Source organism: Glycine max, chromosome 3, assembly GCF_000004515.6.
Source record: "Glycine max cultivar Williams 82 chromosome 3, Glycine_max_v4.0, whole genome shotgun sequence".
Taxonomy (NCBI): Eukaryota; Viridiplantae; Streptophyta; class Magnoliopsida; order Fabales; family Fabaceae; genus Glycine; species Glycine max.
In genome coordinates, this window is record NC_016090.4 from 19,551,766 (window position 1) to 19,564,640 (window position 12,875).

The 12,875-nt window shown below is 31.4% G+C and overlaps 1 protein-coding gene across 1 annotated transcript; it reads right to left on the bottom strand.

Annotated features, from left to right (window-relative positions):
* Positions 1-8,934: 8,934 nt before the first annotated feature.
* Positions 8,935-11,606, bottom strand: LOC100500181 (putative PAR1 protein). Its single transcript, NM_001251152.3, has 3 exons — positions 11,424-11,606; positions 10,686-11,012; positions 8,935-9,332 (listed from the first exon to the last, which is right to left on the bottom strand). Exons 1-3 carry the CDS (start codon positions 11,488-11,490, stop codon positions 9,181-9,183), a joined length of 546 nt encoding a protein of 181 aa, NP_001238081.3. The 5' UTR covers positions 11,491-11,606; the 3' UTR covers positions 8,935-9,180.
* Between the last annotated feature and the right edge of the window lie 1,269 nt (positions 11,607-12,875).

A 12,875-nucleotide genomic window follows, 5' to 3' on the forward strand; every position in this document is an offset into this window, starting at 1 on the left:
ACTTTTTTTACCAAATAGGTAAAAGTAACCGATGTAACAAAAAGTCACTTTCTTACATCGATTGAAAATATAACCGATATAAAAAAGCAAAATCACCCATGCTCCATGAGTAGTTTTCATACTATGTACACCTTGTACGTAAATAGTTTTTATTTTACCTATTTTTGTAAAAAAGAAAAAAAGTAGTGACTAAAACATAAAAGTTGTGTAGACATACAGACCAAATGTATAATTAAACCTTTAGCTTGTAAGAGAAGATTGATTCATTTTTATCACATTTTCTCCTCTTATAAGTGCTTTTTGACAAGTTTATCCGAAATTGGACCTAAATTTGATTGGAGTGATACTTTCTGACTTCTTGTTTGCATTACATGCAGGACCTTGTTTAATGTTGGAAGTTACAACTAACAAGGTTGATAAGATCTCATTTGATCCCTGTATGCATATGATAATTTATGGGTTTTTTCTATATTTGTTATGGAGTAAATGAACAAAGCTCGCATGTACTAATTAAGTGTTATAGTGGATCTTTTATTAGATATGCATACTTGAAATCTTGAACGCACCTTTTATATCATATTGTTTATTGGAATTTGGAATAGTGGAGTTTGGCATTCCTCGATGCAATATTGAAAGCTTAAAATGTGGTGGTCCAGAATACAATGCAGAGGTTCCAAAGTGTGTTCTTGGTGTAAAGAAAGGGCCCATTGCATATGCTTTGGTGAGTATTATTTCTTTTTTTTTTTCTTTTAAATATTTATAGGGGCTGAGAGGATATGATATCTTAGTGTAAGTCATTGAAAGGTGTTGGCCTTGGAATGAAAAACATAAATGACGCTTTTAAGGCAACTTCAACTATGATTCTATGAAATTTTGGTTGAGCTAGAACTTGTTCTCTTGTTAGTCTAGCCTAGTTAACATCAAATTTTGTACAAACTATTTTATTTTTCATCTTCATATTTTGTTGTGGCCTTATAGATCTGATGTTAAGCATGGAATCATTTAAAAATATTCTTTGAGAGCTTTTTTTATCTTTTTAATATCTTTTCCATAATAGAATTTTTGCATCTTAGCTAGATGAAAGTTTCCCTATTGATTAAACACAAAAGGTAGTTGGTTGTGTTTATACTTATCCTGAATATATTTTTCTTATGCTAACCATGGAATATTATGAGATTGTATGTAATATGATATTGCAATGAAAAAATATTTTTAAATATTTTAATTTAAAATTAATATATTTTTTACAAGTTGGTTCTGGTTGATTCATTTTAAAAACAAACAAAATATTTAAAAAATGCAAAAAACAACATTGGTTTTGCCAAAAACTGATGTTGTATACAACTTTCAACATTGGTGTTTTTAGAATCGATGTAGAAAGCGCTTGAGAATACATAATTTTGGCTACATTTCTACATCAGTTTCAGCCAAAACCAAGGTAGATAATGATTTCCAACATCAATTTTAAAATCAATGTTGAAAAAATGTCTATTTTCAACGATGGTAGTTTCAACATCTATTCTAAACCGATGTTGAAACTTCTCCAGAATCGATGTTAAAGCCCTTTTATGTAGTAGTGCTCTTGATTATTTCAGGATATCAACAAAATTCTAGATGGCAATTTATAGATTGTAGATAAACTAAGAGAGTTAATAATTGATTGGGGTTTAGCAAGGATATTAAAACTTGAGATTTTTTATCTTTTTCTCCACCTTTCCTTATTTGACCTTTGGTTCCCATTCTCTTTCACCTCTAAATAGTGCATGATGGTGACACCAAAGTTGACGGCAAACCCTCCTCCGCAACCATTATCCCTTCTAGGCCTTATTCCTTCTCCAATCTTCATCAGTGATGCTTCTCTCAAGAAATCACCTCCACCAAGCTTATGTTGGGTCTCCATTATGTTACTTGTGTTTTGTTAAAAAAAAAAGGTCTATTTGCATTCCTTTTGCAAGTCTGGTTGTGGTCATTTGGTTTGGGGATGTTGCAATGGCCCAAGTTGTAAGTATCAAACATAATGGTGGCATTCATGGGAACATGAGGTCAAAGTCTACGCTAGAGGCCATGGGTTTTTAGTGGATTGAAAGAAAATAAGGTGCAGAGTGCAGATCAAGACAATGCCGAATTTAAGGTTCATGAGATCAAAGATATTGGTGGTTCGGCTAGTGATTCAAAGGATGCTTATGACGAGCTTGTCAGAGTGATGAACTAGAAGAGGAACAAAAGCAAGACGAAGTAATGGAGGACATTGGTAAGGGTGGTCGAGGAGAGGTGGTGGTAGGTGGTTGTTGTTTGCAAAAGAGAATTCCATGTCCAGGGGAAAATTAGGGAAGTGGATAAGAAAAGGATAAAAGAAAAATCACAACCATTGATTTAAAATTAATGAAACCTAACGGTTATAAAAATCTTTCCATGGTGGGAGACATTCTCAAGTTTCTCACCTTAGTTAGATTTGGTAACCAACATAATTCCAAATTAATTTTACTCTTAAATACTTTTGACTTTATCATTGAAAATTCAAACATACCTAAAGAGGCTTTGTTGAATTGTTATTTGGGCCTGACAATGTTGAAGGTAGGACAATTACTTAAAGCACCCATTTTTTGTATGGTGCATCCCAAAAATTCTAATATTCACTTTTTATCATTTTTCTTCCAAGCAAAAGCCTAGCTTCATCTATCCCGCCACTTTATCCCTAAACCTTCACTACGTGCAACCGCCACCACTCACCCCTTCTTCCCTCCTTGTCGTGTCGTCACCTCCTTCCACCAAATTTGCATGCACCACCCAACCACGACATCAACAATTATGCACCACAGTAACCTCCACACCACCTAGATTTGTGCACATGATTGCCACCACCTCCCTCCATTATGCATACAAGCCCCCTGCACACTAGATCCATGTGCAACTTCGCCTAATCACCTATAATTACTGATTGGTCAATCTGTAACATCATAAACGACGAAGGTTGCCAACTAACCAAATAGCCACTTATCGCGGTGGTTTCAACGGGGGAGGTTATGGAGATGTATGGTGACTCTCTACTAACAATATAGGTGACACTCCCATCCTCCATAATAACCCTAGCACCCATCCTTAGACTATTAATAAAGGGTCAAAAAGTCCATCCAAATGCTTTATTATTTCCAAATTGGGGGCACCAAATAAAAAATGGGATGCATTGGTGGTGTTATGTTTAAAAATAATGTCTTAGCATGAGATAATTTAATTTGAAAGTTTTGTAAGCACCCAAAAATAAATGAATAAAATACATAAAAAAATTTCTATTATTTTTTATTATTTAATTACTATTTTTGACTTTATATATGTCAACTTCCACAAGAGGAGATGAAATGCTTAGAAACATAAAGATGATTAAATTAAGTTTTATCTCTCTAAATAAAGTATATCCATCATGGAGAAGTTCTTCAAATGGTTTATGGTAAGTATATCCATCATGGAGAAGTGCTTCAAATGGTTTATGGTAAGCTATTGTAAATAGCCTTTAAATTAATGAATAGTCCACTTTTTTTATTATGGACTCTCAACACTCAATCCTTGCTTCATCCTCGCCGACAATTGATTCTCCATAGTGGTGACACTTTTTTTTTCCTCTTTGCTTCTTCCCCTTCTCCTTTTTTTCTACTTCTTACTCTCATTCCGCTCTTTGATGACCCCTCCACCAGTCACGTCCTCTGCAACACCATGGCTTTGTTTCCTCTCTCATTCGTGATTTTGAGTGTGGGGCTTGCTCCTTCTATTGAACCCGCTAACATTGTACAACATCGCAAAATGACCTGACAAAACAAGGTCCCAAACAAACATGCAAGTATAACAAACAATGGATTAAATCATGGAAAAAAGCAAACAAACCCATGGATTAAATTATAGAATGGACAAAAAAATTCTTTTTCAAACCTTTTTTTAATATAATCATCATATCCTATACCAAATAAAATTCAACTCGACACCAAGCACATGGATCAATTGGTGTTGGGTTGCTTCAGCTTTACCATATCTTAAGTTTAAGTCCTAGATACACAACTGTCAAACCATAACTCTGTTCGAGCCCCAAAAAAGTAAAAAAAATAAAGAAGAGAAAAAAAAATAAAAAAAAGGGAAAAAACAACAATAATGAAAAAAAAGATAAAAGAAGAAAAAAAGAAAAAAGGGGCCCTAAAGTTTGAGAGCCCATTAGGTCAAGCAGGAATAATAACTGTGCATATAAAGAAAAGGGGGACTGTGCATTAATTACACAAAGAGGATGACACAAATCCCGAGGACAAAAACAGACCATTTATGTCACGCCATTTGGCAACATCGTCAGAGAAGAGAGAAGGATCACAAGGTAACCCCTCATTCCATCACTCTCTCACATTTCCCTCTCCTCTCTTCCTCTCCCCCTTCTTCTCTTCCCCATTCTTTCTTCCTTCTTTCGTTTTGTGATCTACTACTTCGTTTTATTCTATCTCATCGGTGGATTGGTCGTCAACAAGGTTCATGTGGATTGCATTGTTGTGTTTGGTTTGTTATTGCGTTTTCTTTTTGTTATTTGTGCATTCCCCGTCACCTTCATTTCTTCTTTTTCATTTATGCTCCTAAGACTCCGTCAAGCCACCGTCGTTCCCATAGCGGTCTCGCGTCGCAAGCCCTGCGTCGGTGGTGACAAGAGGGGGCATACCGCCCTCTGTGGTAGCGGCCTCCTTTCCCGCACCGTTTTGGGGTTAAGCAATTATGATTTTTCCAATCCTGTTGCTTAATTACAAGTTGGGTCGGGTTGAACTGATCCGGTTCTAACACTAACCCCAAAAAAACAAACAAAAAATAAAAGAAAATAATATACTCGCGAGCCTGGTTTGTTAAGCTTGAAATAAATGGGATTTTCTTCCTGCACCCAGCATTTTTCCAATACACCCAATTGTGACAGGGAAAAAACAAAAATACCCTTACATATAGGTTATCTACATAACGGTCTAACTAACTGAGCTAATAGGCCAATTATGTTAAAAAATAATTAACTTCGCTATATATAACACTAAACTTCTAATGTATATTTAATACACATATAAGTTTACATAATAAATTTTGTAACAATTAATTTTGATCTAATAATGTACTTTTTACATATGTAAATTTTTATTGAACCTATAATTTTTATTTAAAATTTATATATGTAAAAAATATTATTAGATCAAAATTATTATTAAATTTTTTACATTATTAGATCAAAATTAATTGCTATAAAATTTATTATGTAAACTTATATGTGTATTAAATATATATTAGAAATTTTAGTGTTATGTATAGCAACACTAATTATTTTTTTACCATAATTGTCGTATTAGCTCAGTTGGTTAAAGCGTCGTACTAATAACATAAAAGTAACAAAATGGAGACCTGCATGAGTCATTAATTTTAAATTATTTCATAAAAAATATTTTTAACAATTTGTATGGGTCATACGAAGAAAAGAAAAGAAAAAAGGAACGAATAAGAAGTAAAAAAGGGTAAAGTTGGAATTTTTAAAATACGTTGGGTGTAGAAGAAATTTGAATGGTGTAGGAAGAATAACCCGAAATAAACATTGTTATTTACACACCCCTTTTAACACATACAATCTATTTCCTTTTAGGCCTAGCCCGTTTCCGTTACCTCTAAAATAAGATAAAACTACTATTTAGACCCCTTTTTTAAACACATGCATCCTCTTTTATTTTGGGCGTAGTTCATTTTTGCGAAGTCTAAAATAAATATTAATAGTTACACCCCTTCCTGTATATGTGCACTCTTGCCACCTAGGCTGATGACCAAGCCCACCATGTCAGCACTCTGCCAGTGATAACTATGTCAAGGTCAACCCTTTAACTCTGACCCTAAAAAAACAAAAACAAAAAATGAATAAATAAATAAGTAAATTTTGGTTAACTCTTTATTTTATTTCTTTTTGTCTCTATTATTTATTTTATTTTTCAATTTGATTTTCTATTTATCATTGCCTAATTGATTGGTTTAATTAACAATGTGTTATAAATATTCCACTACTTATTTTATCTCCCATGTTTCAATCCTGAATCCTTAATTACTAATTGTACTCCCCACTTCTATTCTATCATTTTCTATTCTCATCCCATTTATTTGATTTCGTAGCATTATGTCAATTATTTATTTATTTTTGTAAATCTGCTTTAGTATTCTTTAGTACATGTGTATGTTCTATGCACTTCATGTTGGGTCTCTGACTTGTTTGACTTCACAAAGTTTACCACAAAACTAAAATATTTCCTAAAAAGGTAAAAATTCTCAAATAAAATGATCACTCAATTCTCCTTTATTCACGTTCCACACACTCTGTGTTGGATCTCCAACTTGCTTGGTGGTGTTTCAATAACAAGTGAGTAAATTTTGCGAATGTCATGTTGATTCTTTGACTTGCTTGACTTCACAAAGTTTACCACAAAACTAAAATCTTTTCTAAAAAGGTAAAAATTCTCAAATAAAATGATCACTTAATTCTCCTTTTTTACGATCCCCACACTCCATGTTGGGTTTCCAACTTGCTTGGTGGTGTTTCAATAAAGTGTTAGTAAATTTTGTGAATGTCATGTTGGGTCTCCGACTTACTTGACTTCACAAAGTTTACTACAAAACCAAAATCTTTAAAAAAAAAGAGAGAGATAAAATCAACTCAACACACAAGTTGCTTTCTACAAAGAACTACATAAGTCTGATTCTCATTGTACCCGGGGATACGTAAGAGCAAGGACAAATCCCTTACCGACCTAAAAAACTAAAAAATAAAATAAAATCCTTTCTTTTTCTAAAAATAAAAAATTGCTTTCTTTTTCTAAATAAACAAAAAATATAATAAACATAATTCATGTTTTCAAGCGGAGATAATAATTAAAAAGTCACTTTATTTTTAACACATTCGATTAAATGTCGTCTTCATGACGAGCGTGTGTGGTGTTAACACCTCTCATGCTAAAATGACTCTCGCATCCTTTTTTGTTGAAATAACTCTCGCATCCTTTTTTTCTCCAATCATAGACCATTCCTTTTTTTTCAATGTTGTCTCTGAATAAATGTTGGTGGTGACTCCAGTTTTTCCTTTATGGGAAAACTCCCTCTACCCAAATCTTCTTTTTTATATTGTCATCCCATCGTGACCCCACGTTACAACAATAATTATGTAAAATAAATTTGGAAGAAAAATTTTGTTATCCATAACAATCTTATTAGACTCAAATATGATTATCTATAGTAAAAGATCCTCATGATTTAGAAGAAAAAAATCAACTCATTATTATGTAAAAAGCTAAGTGTCTTGTGTGAATATACGAACTTAAACATATTTTGGCCCTCCAATAATAGATAGATGTAGGAGATAGGTGTGAAATTATAGAAGTAGTTAATCTTCTCAATTTGTTTTTCATATATTCAGAATTTTTATGTCCTGATTTAACTTTTAAGTGTTGGCAAAGGGTTTTCTTTACGTGTTTTCAGTTCTCCAAAACCGATATGAGAAGGTGGAATTCTATTTCTAGACTAGAAGTCAAGCGTCAAATTCCAATTTTTGATGGTCTTATTCCAATTTGAAGACTGAAAGGTCAATTCCAAGTTGGTAAGGTGGCCAAATATGTTTTTTTTTTTTTTTTCCCACTTACTGGTCATTTTAGCCTTTTAGGATCTGATCCATATTTGTCTTTGAAAATGAAGTGCCAATTGTTATTAATTAATGGCTTCTTTTCTTAGTGAAGGGGCGATTGGATTCCCTCTGTCTTACTGAACAATAACTTAGCCAAAGTAGAATCTAGAACCGTCCCAACCATAAATTAATTGTAAGCAGGAAGTGTCCTTGATTTACCACGGATCACATATGCTTGATCTTTGTTATGAAATACTCTCATTTTCTAACATATGTAAAGAAAGAAAGATTGAGTACCACGTTTTTTTAATATATATTTTTAACACACTCTTTATTATTAAAAATATTATTAGAAATTACAAAATTTTATCGGAATCATTTCTTATTTAATGGCTCTTATTTTTTTAATTTTTTTCTTAAAAAATAACTAACTAATGATAGAAAGTATGTTAAAAAGAATGTTCTTTAAGAATCAGACGAGATCAGTATGTTCCGCTACCATAACTCGAAACTAGTCCGGTTGGTCTGTTACCTCTAAAAAAATCAACTCATCTCAAAATTGTTGGAACTGATAACAATTGGTACAAAATTAATAAAAAAAATATTTGAACATGTATTTTAATATTTTAAATTTTAGTTATTGATATTAATTTATAATTTTTTATATATTGATTATTATAATTTTATATTATTTTATTATTTAAAATATTATTAATATTAAAATATAGATTTAATTGTTATCAATTTGATCATGATTTAACCACAGTGGAACTAAGAAGTCGTAAATCAATATTTTTATTGATTTAATTATCGATGTAATTTTTAAAACATTAAAAATTTATGATAGAAAATGAGTTGTTATCACTATTTTTATATTAATGGTGAAGTATGAACCCATATATGGAACACTTTGGGGAATTGAGCCTTTTTTAAGACAGAATTAAGCTTATTTTTTCCGTTTTTTAATAAGAAAAAAATTCATACTTTTTTTAAAAATATAAGTAAAAACCAATTACTTTTATCTTATTAATAAGACTATGTTTAAAGTATTCATCATAATAAAGAATTTGTGTTTATTATAAAAAACAACATAAATTATTTATTTTTATGTTGTGTTTAAAATATTTATTTTTTAATTAAAAACAACATAAATTAACAAAATTAACTAATTTTTGTTCTCTTATATAAGAAAAAAAACGATTTCACATTTATTAAATAAATTATATAACTTTTGTTAAATTATGTTATTTTCAATTATTGAGACATAATTCACAATATTACCGGTTAACAAACAAATATATATAATTCCAAAATTTAAGAATCATGGAAGACAACAACATAACATAAACCTATCAACACCATGCCAAACTCCAGATTATTCCATTAACTGGAACCCAACCCATAAAAATGAAGCCATATATCCTCCATATTCTATTATAGTAGCACAATAACAATAATAATAATTATAAATGTCTTGCTGATCAATTCACACCATCTCTGCAAAAGGAAAGTGGAATTTCAAGGGACCAAAATTACAGGGGAGAAGGGGAAGGTGCTGATGCAATAGTAATGTCCTCTGACACGCCAGAAACAGGGCCAGGGGCAGCTCCAGAGCTCACCAGCTCAACCATGGCACGACGAGGGTTGGTCTTGTGCTTCTCACACAGTTCTGGCAAAAACACCCCTGCATCACATCAAAGCATGCTTAGTTATTATCTATGCTAATTAGTAATTATCGTAACAAGAAAAATGTAAAATTTGATAACTATGTACTATTGAAATGGCCATTAAAATAGTTTTATAATATAAAATTTAATTATTATGCTCACTGTGTAAAATAGTTTTTTAATGGTATAAAATTTAATAGTTTTATATTGTAAAATACTTTTGTAATAAAAATTTAATAATTATAGACCGATAATATAAAATAATTTTGTAATCACATATCGATGTTGGTATAATTATTAATTATTTATTATAAAAATCAATAAATTTATTATGATTTGTTACTAAACTTATAAAATTATATAAATTTATTTTAAATAACGAGTGTATAACTTTTTTATCCAGAAAAGTATGTATAAATAAAGAGTCTCCATCAACTAATCAAACAAGAAAAATACAAATATTCTGCCACAACAAGAAGCCACGCACAACTATCGATCTTTTTAACTATTTCTTTGTTTTATAAGAACAATATATACTTTGATTAGATTTCAAGTTAAAATGTTCTAGGCTTCTAGTTCTAGGGTATTTGGTGTAATATGACTTTCATAGTGAATGGTGAAAGCATGAGACAAAAAGCAGAACATGAAAGAATTGCCCTATGATTAAGAAAAGGTAACCAGCATATTTTTCTTCTCTTCTTTTTTTATAGTTTTGAGATGGCGTTATTGTATTAGTTAAGAAATCATAAGCAACAACGAATGCATTAACACGCAGAAAAGTTATTCAGAAGAGGCATCACTATTCTTATTAATTAGTTAAACTTCCACTTGTGAAAATTTATTCAGAAGCGACATCACTATTTTTTTTTCTTTCTCTATATGTTGAAACGGTACCTAATGACCACGACTATTAATTTTATTAATGAGTCAATTCTGCAACCAAAGTTCAAAAACAAACGACTACCAAACATGTTAATTCTGATCATGCATACAAGCTTTGGAAATTAGAAATATTAAAAAATGATTTCCATGGTTTAATTATGATTATTTTACATCACTTATTTCTACACCTTCCTTTATACTAGTTGAAAAACAAGTCTACTGGTGACAAAATTTAGTGAATTTATTTTTAACAATTACATATAAATGGTTTGGCCATAAATATGAATGATTTTTGTATTTTACTCTTTCTATATATGTAAGTAAGGTGATTTGACATTTTATAAGGAGTTATAGAGAAAAGCTACTTGAAGTAAACATTTAATTTGGCGTTTGGTGTTGAAAAGTAGTAATTTTGAGAGTATGTTGAATTGGACAAAAGAATGTGCTGACTGATGATGATAGTAGCATTATCAATAAACAATTCTTACCCTCTCCAGCAGCCAAGTTGAAGAAAAGGTCAATAATGTTGGGGCACTTCTGGTAACATGCTGGAGAGCAAAGCTTGCCAGTGAATTGAGGCTCAAAGAAGGCATCAGATGAAATTCCAACAGAGTTCCTATCAACCCCACATGCCTCCACACATTGGTCTGTCTCTATGTACTCTGCCATTCTCTCCACCACCACTTCCGACGTCCGGCATTGGTACTCGACGCAACCGTCGGCCACCTTCTCGGTCTCCAACAAACACCTCTTCCCTGATGAAGCTAATGAGAAAGCACACACTTCCTTTGGCAGGTCCTCACACACCATCTCAGCTGCCATTTCATAAATTTCACACAGCTCATGAGAAAACTTGGAACAATAACAACAAAAGTCTTATCTCATGAGAAAATTTATCACTACATTTCAGTTGCTAATTCATAAATTTCATTCATGCCATGAGAAAACTTAAAACAATAACAGCAAAAGTCTTATCTCTATCTATCAGGTGGCGTCGGTTACATAGATCGCACTTAATGAGAAAACTTATCATTAAATTTTAGCTGTCAATTCATATAGTAGTATTATTTTATTCATGTCATGAGAAATCTTACAAAATAATAAGAATAAAAGTCATATCTTATCAGGTGATGTCAGGTACATGGATCATATGTAATGAGAAAACTCATCGTTAAAATAAAAATGAACAAAACATGGAAAGTAGAATGATTTATTGATGTACTCACCTAAAGATGCATGGATAAAAAGGGATGAAAATAAAAGGACCAAAGGCAATTTGGTAGAGAAAGACATGGTTCTAAATGATGTTCGTAGTTTGGCAAATAGCAAGAGATATTGTTCTTTTGTGAAAGAAGGAGTAAAATGGGTTTTGTGTATGTAATGAGAAGAAATGAAGAAATGGGCACAATGATTTTGGAAAGGAACGAAAGGGGTATATATATTAGTGGGAAGTGGTAAATCTGCGCGTCCCAAAATGGACTTATCCACGCGTTTGGAAGGTTTGCACGTTGGCTAAGTCATTCCCAGTTCTTTTTCATTAAATAAACAAAGAAAATCTAAAAAAATAAAAAATGGTTCCATTTTCTTATGTTTGAATGTTGAGTTGTTTCACCTTTTCGTGGTTGATACGAGTGCGTGATTATTGACGGCTACCTAAGACGTGTTTGGATGGTCTTAACTTAGAAAAACTTTGAAGTTTCCAACAAACTAAGACATAGAAGTCAAGCCCCATTTGTTTATTTTCTCATTCATTCATTTACCGAAAACTTGTCCACTTAAGTGTTTCCGTGGCATCTTTGCTTCCAAAAAATTTCCTATAAGAAAAGAGAAACACATTTGTCATTAGTGGGGTAGCGTGTGCCTATCAATATTCAGCTTTGAATTTGTCGAGGCAAGCTTGGAAAGTTAATATGTATGCAACTGAAACATATTGTAATATAAAATCAACGAGATGGATTTTAACCCGAAAGTAAAAACGATTAGGAGGATCTTAATGTTTGGAGTTTAAGATAGTGATGTGTAACAAATTAAGTCCATGCCGTGCTTTTTTGTTTCAAGGACAGAAGAAAAAAAAATTAAGCTAATTTATTAAAGAATATGCAATTAGTCATAACTCAAAAGCTAATATATCGGTGAAAAGAAAATATAATTAAAGTTCCATATTAATTGATATAATTGAAAATATGTGCACACACATATATAGCGTGTGTACATGTGTCATGCAATTTTAGTAGGGGGAATCAATTAGTAGAAGATTAGTCAAGTTTCCTCAACCAATCATAGGTGAAAACTGTACAAAACTGAAATTGATTGTCAAGAGTTTAACTGCCCCTTATATTACAGGTACTAATATATCAAGAAGATTAAATAATAAAACCATGAATTGTTGTCACTTTAAAAACGATGTATGAAAAGAGGAATATATATGTGTGTGTGAGAGAGAGATTATGTAAGTAACGTTTTCTTAATTTTTCTCTCTCTCCAACACTCCAACCATGATTATTTATGAAGCATTCATCACAATTTTCATAAAAAAAAATCATATTAAAGATTTGTTAAGTAAAAATAACTGATAAGATTATTAAAAATTACAAATTTCACTAAAAGTTGTTGTTAGTTAAAATTAGTTATTAAATTTCAGAAATAAAATAGTTATCAAATTAGTTAATAAATAAAAA

Excerpts from the sequence above, each read along its gene's own strand:
- LOC100500181 (NM_001251152.3), bottom strand. The coding sequence starts at position 11,490 with ATGTCTTTCTCTACCAAATTGCCTTTGGTCCTTTTATTTTCATCCCTT. Across the intron at positions 11,013-11,423 it reads TTTTATCCATGCATCTTTAG|CTGAGATGGTGTGTGAGGAC; the intron begins GTGAGTACATCA and ends ATGAAATGGCAG. Across the intron at positions 9,333-10,685 it reads CAACTTGGCTGCTGGAGAGG|GGGTGTTTTTGCCAGAACTG; the intron begins GTAAGAATTGTT and ends GATGTGATGCAG.